The sequence below is a fragment of the Perissodus microlepis genome, chromosome 5, assembly GCF_051167445.1.
Source record: "Perissodus microlepis isolate ML-2025 ecotype Zambia chromosome 5, ASM5116744v1, whole genome shotgun sequence".
NCBI classification, from domain to species: domain Eukaryota; kingdom Metazoa; phylum Chordata; class Actinopteri; order Cichliformes; family Cichlidae; genus Perissodus; species Perissodus microlepis.
The window spans coordinates 18,308,206-18,330,423 of record NC_140465.1 but is presented as its reverse complement, the minus strand read 5'-3'; the positions used below and the strand labels follow the sequence as shown (position 1 = coordinate 18,330,423).

Below are 22,218 nucleotides of genomic sequence, written 5' to 3'. Positions count from 1 at the left end.
AGTGAAAAATGACGGACTACTCACACGATGTCTAACTACACAGAACATTCTTCAAGAAAACAAAGCTCAGAGATTAACTGGTGAACTGGAATGGTGGGTGGCACTACTGTTTCAGGACCAGCAAGACAGACGTGGCACAGGTGAGCTATTATACCTGTACACGCCCAGTCACTGTATTTGAAAGTCACCACAACAGGAAAAAGGGAGGGACACTAAAATGCTTGATTGTTGTTGTTTTCTTTAAAAAAAAAAGAAAAAAGAAAAAAAGAAAGACAAAAGTGACCTCACGGTCATGATGAGTCCATCATACGAAACGGGAAAGCCCGTAAAACCGTTCATCTTCAGCTCCCTTTACACCTGGCAGACCTCTTATCTTCTGCCATTAGACCTGGAGCGGCTGTGAGGGAGAACAAGACAAAAAATAAATACATTTCAGCTCATTTTTGCATTAAAGCGCCCTTCACCAATCACAAACAATCAAATTGGGTTTTAAATGCACCTGAAATGTGTTTGTGCTGCGTATAACACCACACCCACAGGATGCCAGATTCATTAATCGTGTGACCAACAGCAGCAGACTGATGTCACACAACACACTCAGCTGAGTGGTTATTGATCAGTTTACTCTGAGGTGGACACTCTGGGTCATACATCTCTTTACTTTCAGCAGAGAAACAGGTGCTGCCACCAAACACCCTATGATAAGCTATCATCACAATACTTCACTTACATTGCAATAACATATACTGCAATTTATCAGCTCTTTTTTAAATTTCAAAGCTCAAAGCCTACTTTAACTAACTGGATAAAACAGAGCAACAAACCTGCAACACCCCCAAGTTTTGGGCAACCATTTAGTCACCAAGAATAGCAATAAGTCGTGTTTTTGTTTTTTTGTAAGAAGGTGGCTGTCCTGTTTTTTTTCCTGGTGGGATGGAGACATTTGCTTGCTCTGGATTAGGAGGCAGCTTTGACAAGAGTATCCGGTGTTGGATGGCTTTTCAGCCGAGCTGACTTTATCTCAGTTTGGTCAGCTAAGAACCAACACTGTCACTGTACATTAATATCACAATATTTTATTTAAATAAATAATGTTTGTCTATTTGATGAGTCGCTAACAACCCTACTTTAATGGACTGAAATAATCTTCAGACAGTTCAAGGTGTACAAGTACCTTCTTGATCGAGAGAATGATCTCGAAGGTTTATGGTTCCTGTCCCGGGAGAGGGACCTCTCTCTCCTCCTGTCTCTGGAGAAAGACCTGAAGAAGAAAAACATCCCATTATAAAAATTTTATAACTTTTTTTAGAACAATTTTTTTAAAAACAAAAACAGTTTAACCAAGTTAGATATATTTAAAAAGATGGTTTGATTTCAAATTACATTTAATTTAGTGTAAAGATGCACATAAACAAGGTCTGAAATCTGTAAACATGAATATATTAAGTGTGCATATGTACACATAGTGTAAGCCGACTCCACTTTGCCTTCCACGTTATATCAATTAGCACAGAGCTTACACTGCATCACCACAGAAACAGCAACAAAGGTTCAAACAGGCTGTAAAGTTAAACAAGCACCTCTGCAAAAAACATTTCAGCTTCCACGCAGGTCAGGTTTAGTGCAACACTTCTGCATCACACAGCTGTATGCTACAAATAAAACACATGCATACACAATGCTGAAATTATAGAGTTAATCTCATGCAGCGTGAAAGATGACTTGCCTGCTACGGCTGCGGCTGAAGCTCCTCCTGCGTGGGGATCTGCGCGGGGAAAATACAAACGTGTTAAGGACGAAGACAGATAGATTGATCACTGTGTAGAACTCCACATTATTTACTCCTTTTCTTACACGGGGCTCCCTCAGCACAGCCCTTTGGCTATCTCAAGAACTCAAAATGGAAGTAAACGACTTGCATGTTTTTCCAAGGAAAACAAAGACTTCAACCAGAAAACAGAAGTCACTGGCAGTGGACCCAGCACATAAAGATGGCAGGTGCAGAGGAAACCACCTCTCACCTTTCCCACAGTAACACATGCACCTTTCAATAAAGTCCAATTATATTTCAGTCTAACTTTGAAATGCAGATTAGGATTCGTCCCGTGATTCATAAGCAGTAGGTTCAGAGCTCCGAGGCATGAAACACCAGCAGGATTTTCATCTTAAGGTAGTTTGATATCGTACTGTGGATCGGCTGTGATGTGGGGAATCAAAAACCCAGCACACCATTTGGGCCACCATCTGTATGAATTCAGTCCACTGCACTTTAAGGGAAAAATGTACAGAAATGGAAATTGGTACCAAAATTTATTTTTCACAGGGAATAAGCCTCGTGAAACAGCCAGGCTAAGATCTCAAACCGGGAACACACACACACACACACACACAAAAAGATCTGATATTCATAGGGGGTGTTTAAGGAAAGTTTTGATGTGACTTCATAATTCTGCTCAGAGCCCCAAGACATACCAGATGATTATCTATCATCGAAATCTCTGGAAACATGACGTTCCAGATATTTGATGTTGGTCCATCCCCCTTTGAAACAAGGACTACAGAAATGGTGGACGACAAAATGACAAACTTATGATTAAAATAATAATAATTAAAAAAAAAAGAACAACCCTTTTAAACCAGCTGTCTCTTCACTTTTAAAACTGTAATCAGCAGTGTACTGAATGAAGCAGGAAAACTTACTAGTATTTTTGGTTTTCAACAAGCTAGAAATGACGAAAGGGAGGCAGACTGTCGGCCGGGTGGGTAGAATTGGCTGAATAGGACTGGCCAGATGCTGCAAGGTGATTAGGTGGCAGGCAGATGGGGGCTGGCTGTGGCTTTTTTCCTGCTTTAATTGGTTAGCCGAAGGCTGCTGCTGGTAGGTTGTAGACATTTGGGAACGTAATACGCTGATTGGTCGGGAATGTGAGGTGGCCGCTGCCGTTTGGGTTAAGGTTGAAGGAGGAGGAGGTTGAGAACGGCATGCTGAGGAACCAATGGGCTGGTGCAACCTGACGACTGGCCATGCCTGGGTCATGTGACAGCACCAGCCAAGCTGATTGCGGCCCGATGATCAGCAGTCACATGATGCTGAAAGAGGACTAGTTGATTGACTCAGAGGGTGGTGAGAAGAGGCATGGTGGTGGCTCTGCAACGGGTTCATTCTTATTAATATAGATGAAAAATAAAAAGCATCCTCAAACAAAAAGAAAAAAAATTGCATCACATTTGGCACTTTTATTCCCCCCAAAATGTATACTTATACTTAGCCTATACTTTTACTGACTGCCTAAATCTGTTTCCCCACACCCATTTTTGCCTTTTTAAAACAGTTAAAATGAGACTGCACAAAAATGTGCGTTTCAAAGGAAGCATTTGTGCCTTAAGTATAACCTAGGTCTTGCAGACCACACTTTAGATGCCTCAGAAACAGAAAGGCAGCCCTCTCTATATTCTGAAATAATGCCCCTTTTTCCACTACATGATGGTGAATGACTATCTGTGTAGCTCCTTCCATAAAATGACCATTAATGTCAATGAAGATGAATCTGCAAGCCTTAGGCATTGCAACACCCACAAATATATAATCACCAGAAAAGGTCACAAACACTAGAAATACCTACACTGGAAACCCAAATGCAATTAAAGGGAACTGTACTGTGGGCAAGAAAGTTGAACCGGTAAGTGACCAAGCAAGAATAAAGTGCAGAATAGATTGGTTATCGTGTCTACTGGCCAACAACAACATGTAGGTCACCTGCGTCTGGGTGGTGGGCTACGCCGCCTGTAGTCGTCTCGGTCTCTAGGACGCCTGCTCCATGAAGGGGGAGCGCCTCGAGTGCGGCTACGCTTCTCGCCAGTAGATAACTCCACACGCACCCGACAGCCACACAAAGTCCTGCAAAAGAAAAAGAAAAAAAAAAAAAAAAAACATGAATAGAAAGTATTTTTCCTCGTTTTTCCAATAAAATGACTTACTTAGCACACTTCAGTGGGCTGAATATATCATTTGAATGTCTGAATGTAGTCTAAATGTCTGCTAATGTAACATATGTGATGACCAATAACATGTTATCATTGTTAAAAGTGTGACTGCATGAGAGGAGCGCTCCTTTCTGCGGAATGGGAGCAGTGTCCTGAACTTGGAGGAAAGAGTAGTACCGATCCAATAGCAATACCTTCACTTAAGTAGACTATTCATGTGGATGCAGTGTTTTCAGTAAGAAACGTTTCATCATCTTCCACTGAAAACGCCAGGTCCAGATTAACAGAATCCACTTTCCTGACCTGGATGATTGAGCATGCATAAACTGATTCGCATAGGTTGCCACCTACCTTCCATCAAGCTCCCGCACGGCATCAGTTGCATCTCTGGGATCTTCGAACTCTACAAAGGCGAAGCCTGGGGGGTTCCTGGCCACCCAAACACTCCGGAGAGGACCATAGTAGCCAAATGCTCTTTCTAACTCTGTCTTGTTTCCATTGTTGCCGAGATTTCCAACGTAGACCTTGCAGTCAAGGGGACAGTCACGATGCATGACTGTATCTGAAAAATGAGCAGAATAATATTAATGTTTTGGCTCTAAGACAAAGACTGGTAAATGGCCTGTATTTGTATAGCGCTTTACTTAGTCCCTATGGACTCCAAAGCGCTTTACACTACATACACTACAAAGACTGGTCACACTCTCTCTCACTTAGCCATTTACCACAGTGCAATACATGCTACCTAATGACCCACAAGCTTGGCCTACTTTCTGCGCTGGATTTGCAGGTTATGCTAACGGAAACTTAAAACACAAACGAACAAAAACAGACAGCCAGACGAAGCGAATCCCAAATGTCTTAGTTAACTCGTTTGCTTTATATTTCCAACTATATTGTTGCATATTCGACGCTGCATTGTGTTTCGAGGCTAACAGCTTATTTACAGGGAGCTAAAATGGCTGCCGCCTACCGAGGCCTACTCAGCGGTAGCAGCACTCGGCTAGCAGCCGCAGAAATTTATACTATACATTCACATATATGAAGTAAACTCACAACAGGTCGTTTTACAAACATATAACAACGCAATAAATTGAAACGCTACCGTTTTAGGTGTAAATATCAGCTCAGATTATCGATTGTGATCCGGCTAAATTGTGCCTTTTCGTCTTCGGTGGAAAATGGCGTGACGTCAGTGGATTAACAGGATGCCACTTTCGAGAGGGCGGGGTTAATGTCGCCTCCTTCCTTTGCCCCCCCCAACAACAGTTGTCCACGTTTTGGCTGCCTTTTCACTCTATCCAGTCCCTGTACATGACCTTCAGAGGAATGTTTTGTTTACAGTGTGAATACATTTACCAGAGCTCAAGGAAAAATTATGTTACTAACGAGTTACATAGCATAGTTAAATTGATGTAAAGTATTTCTTCAAATGATATTAAGAGAAATAGAGATATTTGAACTAATAAAGGTATAAATACATTGTACTCTGTACAATAAAGCACTTTAGGACTCTTCTTCTCTCGGTTGCTCCCTTAGGGGTCTCCACCACAGTGGTCATCTGTCTCCATTTCACCCTATCCCTGGCCTCCAGCCCTCATCATGCCCTACTTCACTACATCCATGAATCTTATCTGTGGTCTTTCTCTTTTTCTACTGCGTTGCACCTTCATCTTCAACATCCCTTGTAAAATATATTCACTATCCCACCTATCCCACGTCCAATCCATCTCAGCCTTGCTTCTCTAACTTTGTATCCAAACCTCTTCCACCAGCTCCCTACCCTCACTACTGATCACAATGTTGTCTACAAACATTATAGTCCACATAGACTCCTGTCTGACCTCATCTGTTAGCCTGTCCATCACCCCTCCAAACAAGAAAGGACTACATTGCCGATCCTCTGATGTAATCACCCACCCACCTTAAACCCATCCTTCACTCCTGCCATATTATTACTGAGATACTAATGTACAAATGTAATGCATACTGGAAAACAGAATTTTTTTCTCTTTTTGAAAAGAGTAAATTGTGGATAATAAGATAACTTCATTCACAGTATCACAGAAAAGAAGTGGAAAAATAATAAATAAAACGTGTTATGGTTGTATTTTCTTGGCAAGATTTTTCTAAGATTTTTCTGCCAGTGGTTTTCCAAAATAATAGCTTGATCCACGTATAACTGATACACGTCCAATTTCCTGAGTACAAAGGCTGCTTTACTCCCTGCCAAAATAAATGAGTACACACTGTGTTTATTTACAGTGTGGAATTGGGACATACTTCCTGCTTAGACTACGACTAAAATGTGGGGGAAACTGTAACTGTAAAGTTAAAGTTACATACGTCCGCCACATCTCACAAAACCAAAAGTACTATACTATAACGGGATCTAACATGTCAAATTTGGCCAAAAAGGCAATATATATACATTAAAATATAAATTAAAGGAAGTGTTCATCATTCGTTACGTGCTATCCCAGTTACCCTGAACGTAGCTTAACACGCGAGCCGCCCACTCAGTCTGTTAGTAACCGCCCACAAAGTTGGTCAGCCAGGTGACAGGAGAGCCAGCCGGGAAACAGCACTGACCACGTCCCGCCTGCGTTAGGAAGTCGACTACGTAACGATTCACAACCAAATCAAAGTCGACTAGGCAAAACCACCTGCTTAAATCCTGCGTTTATTGCCTGCTTTCACGTGCTCGCAATCTGACAGCCGTTAGCAGTTGCGACGTAACCAGCTAGCAGTTCGAGGACACCCATAACATAACGCTAGCCTCTGACGTTAGAGAAGACTCAGCGGTTGGTTGTTGTATTTCTGTCCGGGTAAAGATAGATAAGCCAGCAGCGAGATGTCCGAACCGGTCGGAGAGGCGAAGCTGGAGGTGAAGCAAGCGAGCAAAGAGGTGAAGGAGAGCGAGAACGTAGCGGAAAAATATTCAGCCATGACCGTGAGCAAAAACAGCGAAATAACCATGGGAGAGCTGTCGACTGTCTTCAGCGCTGTGCCCACTCACAAACCGGTTAAAAAGGTAAGTCTGCACCAGGTGTAAGCATAACGGCACCGAGGAGGACCCTTGGATAATAAAACAAACCTCCAAGGCTCTTTTTAGCGCGATAACAGCACTTTATAGGTGCTGTATCTTCTTTGTTTAAGGGTATTTGTATAGTCAGACTTAACCTTCTTTTTGCAACGTAAATACATTTTACTAGAGCTCAAAGACTTCTGATTTTAAGAAAATATATATGGTACTAATGAGTTATATGTCACAGGGGGTTAGGGTATCTGTGCACCCATAACAGTCCACACACATTGCTATTGCGTGTGACAAGAGAATTAAAAAGTTGTTTAAACCCACATTAAGTAATTAAAGAGTCACACGTCAAGTCCAAAGAAACTTAAGCATTTTCTGCATGTGTATAATGGCTCACACCTCTAATAATAACAATAGAACTTTATAATTGTGCATTTTTATTCACATATCCCCTGTATTACAAATCCCAAATTTACTACAGTTTCAGCACACTTTCAGCAGCGGCTTCTGACCTGAAATTGCGAAACAAAAGAACCAATTGTTCCTTGTAAAACTTGCAAAAAGAAGTTATTTGACACACTCCAGGAACAAGGAAGAGCTGCGCCTTTCACTTTTGTGGCTGAATGGACAGTGTTTGCACACTCCATATAAGTTGCACTGAAGTGGACAAATCACAATGCAACAGTTTTTGCATTTGGAAAGCATATAGCTCGACATGGGGCACGGAGTCTGTCAAATGCAAGAGTCAGCATGCTCAGCCAAGAACATATTAGGCAGACGTTCCTGTTATACATGACTGTTTCACATCCTCATACCGTTTTAGGGAGGATCTTTACACTGAAGCATCACTAGCTTGCAAAGTCAGGAGCCAAACATTTGACCCTAAAGAGTTCAAAGTTTTTGTATTGTTGAATTCAAAATAGTTGTGCTCAGCTGATATCAAGAAGAATTGGGAAATGTGAACATAAAGGACACTTATCAGCATGTCCTCTATGACAGCACAGTTGAGATTACTGACCTTTGATTTTAAATGTAATGCTTATGTATTCTTACATATTTAGTGTAAGACATTTAAGTTTCAAGCTTACTAATTATTTACAGTCGGAATTGGAGGGATAATGGTTAAGTCTGGGCTTCCTGGAGTTCTGATATCAGAAAGACTGTAATCTCTTTGACAGGCATTTAAAATAAAGCAACAAGTGTGATTAAATCACAGATGGCAAAGAAGAATATTGTAACACACTGGGGGGGAAAAGCACACACAAAAAGAAGTTTTAAGTTTTCCTTAAAATACTGCCAAATGGTATGTGCTCAGATTCATTTTTTTTTAAATATCTAGCCCTTACTTCACCTTTAACTTTAGGTTCCATGTGGGGAATATACAGACGGATGTGTCTTCCTCCAACTACATAAAACATGACTACAAAAAAAAAAAGGTTTCATTTCCCCTGAAACACATTTTTTGTTTATCAAATGGCCGGAAATAATAGGAACATGCACAGAGTCCTGATTAAATATAGTAATACAGACTCAATACCTTTGAGTCCATGCTAACCACGTACTCAATCATTCTGGTAACCCCCCCCAAACAGCTCACATAAAACAGTATGTTTCATTCAGTTGGGCCTTGGGACCCTGAAACCTACACCACCCTGCTGAACTATATGGTGTTTTTCACCTAAATCACAAGAAGACTGCTCCTCATTGTCTTCTGTTACCATGGTGTTTAGTAGGTATGTGGATGGGGCACCTCAAGTCAAGATAATTAATTGGAATGATGAGAATATTGCATTTACAGCTGTTCTATTCATGTTTTATTTATATAGCGCCAAATCACAAAACAGTCGCCTCAAGGTGTGTTTATATCGTAAGATTAAGACTCAACAATCAGACGACCCCTTGAGAGCGAGCACTTGGCAACTGTGGGAAGAAAAACAAATGGCAAACTGTGGAAGTAAAGCACAGATTAATTGTTATGCATGTGTATATAATTTATTATCTAGGGTGATCTTTAAATCTGCTTGGCTACTTGGATCTGATACTCCAACACATTCCAGAAACTGCTGAGGTAGGGCAATCTCCCTGTCCTCTGTTTGCATTGGAGCACCTTGAGAGTGGGAAAATCCCTGTCAGCATAAGTCTTCTTGTTGTTGCAGAAAAAATAAATAAAGCCAAAAATACCCCAAACTGTCCAGGCATGAAGTTAGTTACACACAACAAAAATACCAGTCCGGTTTCTTCATCTCGCAGAAATGTGTACTGTTTGCTTTAAAGGGGCAAGGTTAAACCCTTATCGTGCAGAGAAATATTTTATTGGAGGCCAAAAAAAACCCAAACCCCAAGATGAGAGCCTGCAGCACACACAGCTGATTCTGCTCCATTCAAATCTATTAAAGTCATTATACTATACAAGAAAGACAAAAGCAGCTCTACTCTAGCTCCTGAAGGACTGTAAGAAATTAACATTTAGCTGAGCCACAAGAAAATTATCACAAGACATTAAACTGCTTGTCTGTGTGTGTGTGGCTTACATTGTCTGCCCTTTTTGTTTTTTTCCTTTTTTTAGCAAATCCAGTTTGTGGAGGACAAGCAGGAGTTCAGCAGGTTCCCCACCAAGGCAGGCCGTCGCTCCCTGTCCCGCTCCATCTCCCAGTCCTCCACAGACAGCTACAGCTCTGGTAAGAAGGAGCCAGAATCACGCGTGTGTCATTTGTGATGTAGATGCAAAAGATTTTACACTGTGTTGTATTTACTAAGCTGTACAGTGTGGAAAGGGAGGTAATGAGAGGAGTCTGTTAGGCCATTTGATGACATCAATATTCGTACATTTCTTTGTTATAGGTTTTGTGGTAATGCTTCTTTTTGTCATCCTCATCTCATTTTGACCTTCAGAAAAAATGTTTGCTTAACTTCCTGAATCTTGAGTTTGGTTGGTGTTAATATAAAAACCCTATTTTACAGCTGCATCATATACGGATAGCTCTGATGATGAGACCTCGCCACGGGACAAAACTCAGGTCAACAGCAAGGGCAGCAGTGACTTCTGTGTCAAGAACATCAAGCAGGCTGAATTTGGCAGGCGGGAGATTGAGATCGCAGAGCAAGGTCAGCACGAGGAGCGTGAAGTGATCTCAGCATTTCATTTAAGCAACATCTACTAAATTTACAAGTGTTGTGGAGGAAAACAAAACAGGAATCAAAGGTTAATGTTTAAGTAGCAATGAATAACACTGTCGCCTAAAAATAAATCCCCTTACACAACTGAAGTGTGACATTTCAAGGGTAGAATATTTCACCCTGAACATAAGGTTATTTGAAGTTATTGAGTAATGTGAGTAACTTCCTCAGTCTGTCGCTGCTGTAAGTGATATTAATTTGTTTGTAAAAAGGAAAGTAGTTGTCATGATATCACATCTCAAAAGATGTTAAGATCTCTAGCACATAGGGCTGTTCGATATAACAATATATATCGGATGACGATATAAAAACATCTATCGTTTCATTTTACGCTATCGTTTGTTTCGTGGTGTCGCAAAATAAACTGTTTACGGCAATATTTTTTCATCGTTTTGATGGTCACTGTAGTGGCTATATTAATTTCTTAAAGTTCTCTCTTTCTCTTATATTTAATATAACCACACTACTGACGGACAAGCGCCTGTTTTTATGCGTTGTCGTCATCAACAGCGATGGTAACAGCATCGCGTGTCCGCTTGTTTATGTTCCACATAAACCTTTCACAATAAAGCTCAAGATCCTGTTGAGACTTTTAAAAATAAACTGAATCATGTGAAAGAGCAGATTATTTACGGATGAGAATTAAAAAAGAGCCGCCAGGTGCTAAAAAATAAACCTTAGACTCAAACGTTAGAGCAGGCTTTTCCCCGCAGCGCGCCGTGTAATAAATACAAAAAAAACAGCGGCCGTTACAACTTATGTCTAAAAATGTATAGTTTCATGCATCGGTTAAAACACTCGACTCCGGGTAAAGGACGTGCAGCTGGAAACACTTCACGCAAGTCGAGCTGCCCGAGATTCACAGAATTTACAGAAAATTTTAAATTTTTGTGATTTTATATCGTTATCAGATGATAGAATTCTTATATCGGGATATGAGATTTTGGTCATATCGCACAGCCCTACTAGCACATTGTCCATTATTTCTTGCTTTGGATCAAAGAACTTGTGCTTTAATAAGATGAGCCACATGGTTTTAATCATGTCTGGATATGATACAGAATAAAATCTTGTTAGTCTTATCATACAAGAGTTAAGTATCTGTGCAGATGCGTGTTTGATGCTGAGAAGCAGGCCTTATTAATGTGCCAGTTACGAATGTAACAACAATATTTTATAATCCTAATTTAAAACAAAAAAATTCATGATACATTTATAGTTCACACTTAAGATCTTTACTAAATTTATCAGTCAGTATTCATCTGTTTATAATTTCTTGACAATGAAACATTGACATGATTCCTGCCTGTAGTATTTCCTATAACATGAAAAAAAGAGAAGGAAAATCTGGACATGATTCATAAACAGACTCTGCATTATTGAGCAACACTGACATTTGGAACCTAAAGCAGCATTTTAAAGGTCTGTTTGCTGGCAAAACGTCACTGAAGCAGATGGAAAACTTAAGCTTGTTCGGTGCTGCTGCTGTTGCTGCTGCTGTTATTTAAGCCCTGGTCACACAGGCCTAGAGGCTTGCTTTATTTAAGAAATACAAAACACAAACAACAATAACACTACATATTTCCACCCAAGACAGAAAAGTAAAAACTGTATATTTCAAAGAGTCCCTTTATCCATCTTTCAAAAAATAGCCAGTAGCTCTGTATAAAGATAACTGCCTTTAACTGTTAAAGGTTTAGTTCTAGTCTGTAACGCTTGCTAAAAGAAAAGGATGAATTTCTTTTCTACTGCATCGTCTGCGTTGCAGTGTTTCCCACCGACTATTTTCATTATGTAATCTTGTTTTCAGATATGTCGGCACTGATCTCACTCAGGAAGAGAGCACAGAGTGAGAAACCGTTGGCAGGTGCCAAGATTGTGGGCTGCACTCACATCACTGCCCAGACTGCAGTAAGATTCATCTCTGACATCGAGCTTCAACGCCTGAGCAAAGACCGCACTGTGATTGTGTCTCTTCGTCATATAGGACTTTAAATCACTATTTAACTGCTTCTTACTTTACACAAGCTCGTGCTTCCTCTTATTATTATTATTTTTAATTAAATGAGTAAAAAGAAAATCTATTGTATTTCAATTAAAATGTATGTAGCTGGCTGTGTTCATGGGCTGTCAACAGCCAGATGATCCCAAAGAGTTAAAGATAATGTATGTAGACGTGGGTCATGGTAAATTCATGTGTTATATAACAATAAAATACACTTATTGTGACTGTATGTTTTCAGGTGCTGATTGAGACTCTGGTTGCTCTCGGAGCTCAGTGCCGCTGGACCGCATGCAACATATACTCCACACAGAATGAAGTGGCTGCTGCTCTGTCAGAGACAGGTAAGCAGCAGAGATGGTGAAGAAGCTCATAGACCACGTTGGGTCTTCTAGGCGAGCTTGATTGCAAACAACATTGTGATAACAGCAGAACACAGCATTAGATAAGGCTTCTTTTTAATCTTTAATGAGCAAAGGTTTGTTCTGTTGTGCGAGCGTCTCGTGGCTTTTAAAACCAAGGTTACGGTTTGTAAATGTTAAACTCATGACAGTTCATCCCTGCAGACTTAATGGGAACACATAACTCTGTCCATGTAGTGAATTAGCAGCACTCTTTATGCCCTTTATCTGCGGTTGCTATGTGATGGTCAAAGTGTGCATTAAATTTTCAGAGTAGACTCGTCATGATCGGGAAGGCTGGGGGAGTCTCAGTGATCCTGCATTTTTTTACGGGATGTCTAGTGCTCAGTTAATTATTGCTGTACCTACTGTACTGAGCTGTTCATTAAACTGAAGGGCACGTAGAGAGTACAAATGTCTGCCACTATTAAACTGGTCTCAAACTTGCTTTTACACCCAGTAATCATATTGATATCATCTGTTTGGAGTGTGACACATTTCATTTGAACAAATACTATGTCATGAAAAATCTTTGGTTTCCACTGGGATGAGTGAGATATTATATCTATAATACCAGTTATTAAGCAAAGAGGTGAATTTGACTGTATTCACTGTCTTTATTTAAGACTTTATGTATGCTTTCATGCAGTTTATCCAGTTTCTGCTCTGTGAAATGAACGAGACAACGTAATTGCTCATCAACATTGAAGTGGTTTCTTGATATGACGTACTGCTACTGAGATATTATCGCCCATCTGCTATGTTTCAGGTGTGGCTGTGTTTGCCTGGAAGGGGGAGTCTGAAGATGACTTCTGGTGGTGTATTGATCGCTGTATCAACACTGAGGGCTGGCAACCTAATATGGTTTGTGGAAAACATTTTTCGGGTGCTGTACATGGACATTTCTTTTGCCAGGTGTAATATGTGAATGATGTACACAAACAGCAACGTTGAAAAGCCCCAAATAACACCAGAAGAAGAACCCGTTCATTAATAACAGTTTGTAAATATTTAATTACTGAAGAGAAGATGAGAAACACCACGCTCTATTTATAAGAAGATGATGAATCTTTTCCTCCTGCTTATTAGATCCTGGATGATGGGGGAGACTTGACACACTGGATGTATAAGAAATACCCCAACGTATTCAAGAAGATCAGGGGCATTGTAGAGGAGAGTGTCACTGGGGTTCACAGGTAATTTATTTTTGGATATGTGGATATTTGCTTTCTTGACACATTTAGTTGCAAGCCAACATGTTCCATCATGTTTCTGTCTAGGTTGTATCAGCTGTCTAAAGCTGGAAAACTGTGTGTGCCTGCGATGAATGTAAACGACTCTGTGACAAAGCAGAAGTTTGATAACCTGTACTGCTGCAGAGAGTCCATCTTGGATGGGTGAGTAAGCTCGGGTTTTAAATGGTTTGCTCATGTATAAACAATATTACAGTTTGTTTGTTGGATAACTTAAATAACATGGTTTAAGGGGGGAAAAAAGGGGGAATCCAATAATTTTAGTCATTTTTCTAGAAGTGATAAATGAGAACAGCTTATCAATTTAGAGTTTAAAACCTTTAGATATATGTGCTTTTCTTTATACAAATCCATCTCTATGTACACTTGTACTTTATATTTGAATCAATGTAATATAAAGATTTCTCTGGCTCCAGAGTGAGCTAAGCAAGGTAATTTTGTGTTGTGTTATCGTTTGTCTGTAAGTGGGGAAATCTGGCAGAACAGGCCCTTTATGGTCTGCTTTTCATCTCAGCATCATGTTAGTGGGTGCAAACACAATGTGCTTAAATCTCTGGATGATGGTCCATTTGGACTGCGGGTAATTCTTTTGGCTTTTGGGTCAGCTTTTCACAGGAGTGAAGAGAGTGAGGAATAAAATGGAGAAAATCTCTTTGTTCAGCTGCATCACTTGTGTTGCAAAAGGGTCTTGTGACCACATTGTAAAGAAAAATAAGCATATATCACAGCATTATTCATTAATAACAATCATAATTGATGTTAGTGGAGGACGGACAGCCTCATATGTTGCTATCACAAAGAATGTTGCTGTTAAAGATTTAAACTTGATTTTTAAAGAGATGTTACCCTTGTAAAAACTTGTCTAGTGTGAACTTTGCAGACTCTGCAGTCTCTGAAACAGCCTGACAGCACAGTTGCATTTATAACCCTACTGTTATTTGGCAGCATAAAAGGTCTAGTGTTCTTTAACAGTGTGTGCACATTTCTGCATGGGAACAGTACTTGCTGTGCTTTTCTTTGCTTACTGCCGAAAATTTATTGCTGTTCCTCTGGATTAATTATCAGCAGGTACAATGTTGTCTAGTAGCAGGTGTTCCATTATGAAATACTAATGATATTTCCTCGGTTAGTGACCAGGGCTAACTGAGAAAATTGATTTCCACATTACTGTGTTAATTTAATTTGAAGTGGGCTTGTATTGGAAGCAGGTCTTATTTTCTAATACCCTCTATTTGACAGGTGTAATTTGTCATATTTTTGGTGCCTTGCCTAATCAGCTTGTTTCCTTTATTAAAGTTATTGCACTATAATGAATATTGTGGAGAACAGCGAGCCACTTCTGATAAGGATTGGTGAAGTGGCTCAAGTTTCTCTGCAGACAACATGAGGGGCTCACTTTTCATGCCTGCATCTCTGCTGAGGGATTGTTCTTAACCCAGAAACCCACTGCACTCCTGCTGTCACAGCTTATTTAGTCTAATATGAATGACTAACTGAATTATATAAATATAATGGGACCAACATGGTAACTTGCTATAAATGACTGTGTGTAGGATGTTTTTATTGCATGCATTTAACATGATACATGTTATTACATGAATGTTGGCATTATCAAACCTTTTTAAGGAAACTGATAACTGATGATTTTCTGCACAGAAACCATAAATACATAATTAAAATAGCTCTGTAGGACACATCTGTAAATCTTTTTAAGTCTTAATACTACTTTTGGTCTAACTCGTCGAACAGTCCATTTCCTACTGCTTATTGGAGTCGTGGGGGCAGCAATATAAACACAGATAATCCCAGAATTCCTCACCAAAGAGGCACCAAGGAAGGATCCTGATCAGATTCTTGGACTACCTTAACTTGCTGCTTTCAATGTTGGTTAATAGTGGCTCTATTCCACGTCACATCCTGTCCCATCCTGTCTCTAAGGCTGAGCCCAACTATCCTACTCGAAGAGGCTCAGTTCTGACACTAGTATCCAATCTCATTGAACACTACCCAGAGCTTGTGACCATGTGTTCAGGGTAGGAATGAGGATCGGCCTGCTTTCACACTCAGCTCTGTCTTTAGCACAGCAGACCGGGACATTGTCAGCATCATCGAACACAGAGTCAATCAGTCAGTCAAACTCCCACATTCATGAAGAAGACCCTGAGAGACTTAAACTGCTCCATTTGGGGCAACAAAAATTCCCTGGACAACATGGCTCTTAGGATCACTAGAGCGCACAGACTCCAGTGTGACAATGTGGAAATTTGGGATATATTACAGGGACTTTTGATATAAGCAGTGCCAAATAACATTTTACTGTGTGCCATAATTTTGCAAACACTATTACAGATTGGCAGTTTTGTTTTCCAATTCTACAAAATGTGCTAATTTTGTGTCTTAAACGTCTGTAGTTTGAAGAGAACCACAGATGTCATGTTCGGAGGCAAACAGGTGGTCGTATGTGGTTACGGCGAGGTGAGTTGTTTCCTTTCAGTTTATCATTCTGCAGTAATCATAATCGCATAGTTGTGAAAATGTGTGAGACATTTTAAACATGCTCTTTAAACTCTTTTCTGTAGTTTGCCATTCATGAATTATCTACATTATTTTGTCTTTTCAGGTTGGAAAAGGTTGTTGTGCTGCTCTGAAAGCATTGGGAGCCATTGTCTATGTGACAGAGATCGATCCCATCTGTGCCCTGCAGGCCTGGTGAGGGAAAACATGATGAATGTATCGAGCGATATGAACAGGAAAAAGCTGCAGAGATAAAACCGAGCTGTCCAGAAAACTGTTCGTGTTAATTATCTGACAAAGATATGAAAAACTAATGATCAGCTTTAACTCAAATGCACTACACACCCAATCAACAATTGATTTGCTTGTCAGTAAAAAGAGATTTTCCAGCCTGTCACTGTCCAGGCCTGAGCTGAATGCAGAATCTCTTCCTCCTTTTGTGTGTAAATAGCATGGACGGATTCCGAGTGGTCAAGCTTAATGAAGTCATTCGCCAAGTAGATGTCATCATCACGTGCACTGGTAACTACATTTAATACACTGACATTTTTATAGCTTTTTAATATAACATAAGAAGTTTTAAGTTCATGGAGTTTTCCACTGCTTCTTAGGGCTCCAGAGTGTTCATTTCTCCTGTAATAGATGAGGATGGTATATGTTTGTGCTTTTCTGTAGGAAATAAGAACGTGGTGACCAGGGACCAGCTGGACAGAATGAAAAATGGATCCATTGTCTGCAACATGGGACATTCCAACACTGAGATTGATGTGGTAAAATAGTGCTTTAAAGTATGATGGTAGAATTTAAAATTTAATACCACGATTATAACCAGCAGGAACAAACATATAAGTAAAGATCAAATAAATATTCTGTCATTTTAAATGATCACAAAACGAGGTTTACTTGTGTTCTCGTCTCAACTAGGCAAGTCTACGGACCCCTGAGCTGACCTGGGAGAGAGTCCGCTCTCAGGTGGATCATGTCATCTGGCCTGATGGCAAGAGAATTATCCTCCTGGCTGAGGTGACTGCCTGTGTCTGTGTGCCTTCGCTTATGCATTTGTGTCAGTTATAGCTACACAACATTAAACTGCGTTACAGCTATGCACGTGTGATCTCAGGTTGATAGCATCCTTGTTAATAAACAGTGTTGATCCAGTCCGATCCATTCTCCTCTTTAATGTGTTGTCATATCAAATCACTTTCAGCTTACGCTAGACTGTAACAATTGTGCTGTAGACCTTTGATTAAATTACTTTTTAAAGCCTGCGATAACGTGTTGTTTTTTGTCCAATAGGGACGTCTCCTGAACCTCAGCTGTTCCACTGTCCCTACCTTTGTGTTGTCCATCACAGCCACCACTCAGGTAACATGTAATTGGATGTTGACGGCAGCTGAAGCTAGACCATATTTGCTGTTGATGTCTGGTGCAGATAGCAGAGTACATAGAAATCGGTGTGTTTTTTGTTGTTGTTGTTTTTTCCATTTTCTGTAATTAGATGGCCGTCCTCGCAGATAAGCTCATTTGCTGACCCTGATATATTATAATACACAGGACACTCAACATCTACACGCTGTTTCTGCTCATAGATGCGCTCTCTCATTATAATCAGCAGTTCATAATTTAATCCTGCGCTATTCATTAAATTCATAATGTGCAATAAAATTTCAGCAGTGTTATTGATGTTTGTTTTCAGGCTCTGGCACTCATCGAGCTGTACAACGCTCCAGAGGGACGTTACAAGCAAGACGTTTACTTGCTTCCCAAAAAGATGGGTAAGGATTTAAATACTTAACCACTGCCTGTATTATTTACATGTTGAAAGCCTACAGGCATTATTTATGGACGGCTGCAAGAATGGAGTGCATGAACTGACAGATACACATCTTCTGTGTGTGCGCCCATTTCTTTCTTATTAAAGGATGTCTTTGTTTTTCAGATGAATATGTTGCGAGTCTGCATCTGGCCACGTTTGATGCCCACCTGACAGAGCTTAGTGACGAGCAGGCAAAATACCTGGGTCTGAATAAGAACGGCCCTTTTAAACCCAATTACTACAGGTACACTTTTACACATTTTAAAATTTTGAAATGGGGAAATATTTTGAAACTTATATTAACTTATTGTTATTGCACTAGGTTGTTTGCCAACACATAAACAATTTTTAAGAATTGTGTTGCATTCACATTATGTTTTTGTTGTTGTTATTCACAGGTATTAGTCTGTCTCACCTGAGAACAACAGCATGTGGATGGTTCCTGATTAGTACCCGACCTCCAGGCAAAAAAAAGATTTGTGTATTGTATTTTTTACCCTTCATGGGACACATAGCTCATTTACTTGTATTTTAGTGACTGTAGAAAGTTTTGCTGCTTTACCAATGGCACCCAAGCTGGCTATGAAAAGTGAAGTGTATGCACTCAGCTCATGTGAGGTAACACATGCAAAAAAAAAAGAAAATATATGATTTTTTTAAATTGCATGTGTTTCCATTCTGAAAGCTGTTGAGTATATCAGCATATTGTGCCAAATGACTGTGAGAGGAGGGTTGTGGTTGTTCAAAAATATTAGTTGTTAAACATGATAAACCCACACGGAGCACTATTTTTGTATAATCATTCCCTCCATGTACTGCAAAGCAGTCACTTAAAATGCCAAACCCAGGAATCTCAGGAGCTTACTGTGCTTTTTATGCACTTTTAGCTCCTTGTTTTGGCATTCTCATCAATATTGTGCTTAAAACTGTTTGCAGTCTTTTCCTTAAAAACAGACAAGCCAACAATTGCAAAAAAAAAAAAAAGTGACATGATTTAAACTCCTGGTTGTTGTTGTTTTTTTTTTATTTCTTCTCTCAGGAGTAGGTGGACCAAATCGGAGTTGAAAGGCCAGTCGATATGAGACTTAATGTTACTTTTAAACTAGCCAGTGATTTGGCATTAATCGGATGTCAAATCAGTTTTTCCTGTGTATCTGCTGAGTAGGCAATCGTTTGCTTACAGATGAGCCATAATAACCTGATGAGCTGACTGTAAATCAAAGTTTTGTTCCTCTGAGTATTTTTTACTGTCCAGTGGTCAGAAATTGCTCTGTGCTGCTTTAAACGTTTCTTCCTGCTTTGATATTAAAGCACTTAATCACCTTATACGTTCCATACACAAGATACACTCCTGTTGTAGTATCCTCACAATTAGTGCTAACCTTCACTGGGTATAACAGAAACATAAGCGCTTGTTGAGCATAGCAAATGTAAGAGCTTGTCATATTTTTTTTTTCTTGAAAAAGAATTTGTCCATTTATGAGGTTTTGGTGTCTGGTGAGAGTTATATCTGTACCTCAGGGCATTCAAATATCTCTAATTATTTGTAAATATATGTCAATGCATCTGCACTATCTAATCTTAGTATTCATGCGTAATCTGTTGGTTTGAATTGAATATTTACAGCACGTCTGTAAATTGGAGGGATATAATCGTGTCCGTGATCCATGTCATTTGTCAGGTTTAGCTGTTCAGAGTAAATTGAAATTGGCGGCTATGTAAAGCTAGCTGAGCATTGTTACATACAACACATTTATACTGTACATACAGCAGCGTCTGATGAGCTGCTCTCATAATGCCGTGTCTTGTTAGATTTGTCTCAGGACTCTGTTAAAGAATGCTAACAACGGAAAAGTAACTGTCGTTTCCTAAATGCTCTGGGACTAGACACGGATGAGCTTTGTTGTATTAGCTTTACCTCCCGTTATCTTGTGGTGTTATAGTTATTCTAATCCAACACAGTATGTGTGTTTCCAGAAGATTATGATCATTTTAAAGGCTTACGCACTGTGAGGTGTAAACGCTTGTGAGGCTTGTTAAATGCAAAGTCACATTTTACTCTGTTATATTCACATGTGATATTTTTTTAAACAGTGGGCACTTTGGATGACTGAGTTGAGCAACTCATTTTATGTCTAAACTAGGTATTACACAGATAGTTGTATCTTGTTGAACTTGCAGCTCTTCAACACATTTCATTGTGCTGTATGAGAGGATGGTCGCTTTACAGTTGACAGCACCGCTGTTCCTCTCAAGTGTTTGACACCTTGTTACCATTTTAAAGTAACGCGCCACATGACTGAGGATCCTGTTTCATCACCGCACTAAGCATAAACCTGAATTTATAGAAACTGCCCCCCCGTTACTCCTGTTGTTTATTGAATAGTAGCCTACAGTGTGCTACTGCTAAGTGCTTTTCATCTTTGCACTAACAGCTTTAAGGGCATTACAGCCAAGGAGGACATCATTTTCAGTAAAAGGAGTGCTGCAACCATGGTTACTGATCAGTTGACAGTGCCTTGTAACTCACTTAGTAATTTATATTCACATGGACCATCTGTGCGTTTTTCTTTTTATCCATGTTATTGCCCGTCACAGTTATTACCCTGCAATATACAGTTATAGCTATGCAGCAAAGAATCCTCAGCCTTTCTTCTGTAAAAATCAGTGTTTCACAAATTCCATAAAAGGTATGCTAATAATTACTGTAAACAGTTTGAATAAGCAGCATTCTACATTCTGATATTTACCTTTTACATTTACTGTGATGGGTTTTTTTTTTACCTTCTCTATGTTAGTTCTTGTAATAATGGCACATTTACTTTCATAATGGCACTCTGAAAATGCTTCGCTTTATAACTAATAGTGACAGTCACTTTAACCTAGTTGTTCCTCTGTCATAGAGACAAATGAATGTTATATTACTGGCACAAACAGCTTGACTTTTGTTAAATTGAAGTTAATCAGTATACCACTGTGATTTGGAAGCTGTACATTGTTACATTTGAATACAAGGTTGTCTACATTATATAGTACCTATAATGTTTGCTTATTTTTCAACTTTGTTTCTAGTTTGTTTTCATAATGTCAACTGAATACAGCTTGTTAAATTTCTCTTCACTTTCTCCTTTAATAAACTCCAGTTTAAATTTGAAAATGGCTCAGAAACATCATTTTCCTGCAGACAGACAATAAGCTTTACACAATTTGATTCCATGTAATTTATATAGCACCAAATCAAAACAACAGTTGTCTCAAGGCGCTTTATATTGTACGGTAATGACCCTACAAAGAAAATGGAAAACACCAAAAATCCTATGGCCGCCTAGGAGCAAGCACTTTGGTGACAGTGGGAAGGAAAACTCCCTTTTAATAGGAAGAAACCTCCAGTAGAACCAGGCTTAGGGAGGGGCGACCATCTGCTGCAACTGTTTGGGGATAAGGGGAGGAAGACGGGACAAAAACATGCTGTGGAGAGCCAGAAATGAATACTAACTAATAATTAAATGCAGAGAAGCATATAAACACATAGTGAGTGTTTATTCGCTTACTAAGGCCACAGGCAAAAATATGTGGGTAACTGTGACAGCGAGTCAAATGGAACAATAATTTTTTTGTGTTCATTTCACTCAGCATAATCTTATTTGGGAATATGTATCCCTAACTGGGGTGACTGTATGCCAGGTGGGAGAGCAGGTCATTTCTAATTGCAAGGTTGGTCCAGTCTGCATACCAAACATCCCTGAGCAAGATACTAAGCCCAAGTTACTTCTGATGCATCCATTAAAGTATAAATGTGTGTGCATGTTGGACAGGAAGCACTTACCTAGAAAGAGCATAGGGAAAAAAGTGCTTGTATGAATGGGTGAACTAGTTGTGTAAAGTGCTGAATAAGCGCAGAATAAGAACTAGTCCATTTACCATTGAAAAATAATGTAATTATGATGTAATGTAATTGCACTTCGACCAGACGCTTTCGGTAGACCTAAACAAGCTTCTGACATAATTCTGGCTGAATATTTGACCACTCTTGG

General features: G+C 39.6%; 2 protein-coding genes across 2 annotated transcripts; one reads left to right on the top strand and one right to left on the bottom strand.

The window, feature by feature from the left end:
- Positions 1-244: 244 nt before the first annotated feature.
- On the bottom strand, positions 245-5,271 carry srsf3b (serine and arginine rich splicing factor 3b). Its single transcript, XM_084928443.1, has 6 exons — positions 5,090-5,271; positions 4,336-4,546; positions 3,758-3,898; positions 1,727-1,765; positions 1,175-1,261; positions 245-397 (listed from the first exon to the last, which is right to left on the bottom strand). The coding sequence occupies exons 2-6, from the start codon at positions 4,536-4,538 to the stop codon at positions 370-372; spliced, it is 498 nt and encodes a 165-aa protein (XP_084784569.1). The 5' UTR covers positions 4,539-4,546; positions 5,090-5,271; the 3' UTR covers positions 245-369.
- Positions 5,272-6,491: 1,220 nt separating this feature from the next.
- LOC146387096 (S-adenosylhomocysteine hydrolase-like protein 1) lies at positions 6,492-21,341 on the top strand. Its single transcript, XM_084928442.1, has 17 exons — positions 6,492-7,018; positions 9,588-9,699; positions 9,983-10,126; positions 12,009-12,109; positions 12,442-12,544; positions 13,371-13,465; positions 13,691-13,797; positions 13,882-13,998; positions 16,266-16,329; positions 16,475-16,563; positions 16,820-16,890; positions 17,044-17,138; positions 17,293-17,391; positions 17,665-17,733; positions 18,065-18,143; positions 18,308-18,428; positions 18,583-21,341. Exons 1-17 carry the CDS (start codon positions 6,839-6,841, stop codon positions 18,587-18,589), a joined length of 1,653 nt encoding a protein of 550 aa, XP_084784568.1. The 5' UTR covers positions 6,492-6,838; the 3' UTR covers positions 18,590-21,341.
- The last annotated feature ends 877 nt before the right edge of the window (positions 21,342-22,218 follow it).

Excerpts from the sequence above, each read along its gene's own strand:
- srsf3b (XM_084928443.1), bottom strand. The coding sequence starts at position 4,538 with ATGCATCGTGACTGTCCCCTTGACTGCAAGGTCTACGTTGGAAATCTC. Across the intron at positions 1,766-3,757 it reads AGCCCACCACCCAGACGCAG|ATCCCCACGCAGGAGGAGCT; the intron begins GTGACCTACATG and ends TTCCCCGCGCAG. Across the intron at positions 398-1,174 it reads TCATTCTCTCGATCAAGAAG|CCGCTCCAGGTCTAATGGCA; the intron begins GTACTTGTACAC and ends TCTCCCTCACAG.
- LOC146387096 (XM_084928442.1), top strand. The coding sequence starts at position 6,839 with ATGTCCGAACCGGTCGGAGAGGCGAAGCTGGAGGTGAAGCAAGCGAGC. Across the intron at positions 16,891-17,043 it reads TGTCATCATCACGTGCACTG|GAAATAAGAACGTGGTGACC; the intron begins GTAACTACATTT and ends GCTTTTCTGTAG. Across the intron at positions 17,392-17,664 it reads GAATTATCCTCCTGGCTGAG|GGACGTCTCCTGAACCTCAG; the intron begins GTGACTGCCTGT and ends TTTGTCCAATAG.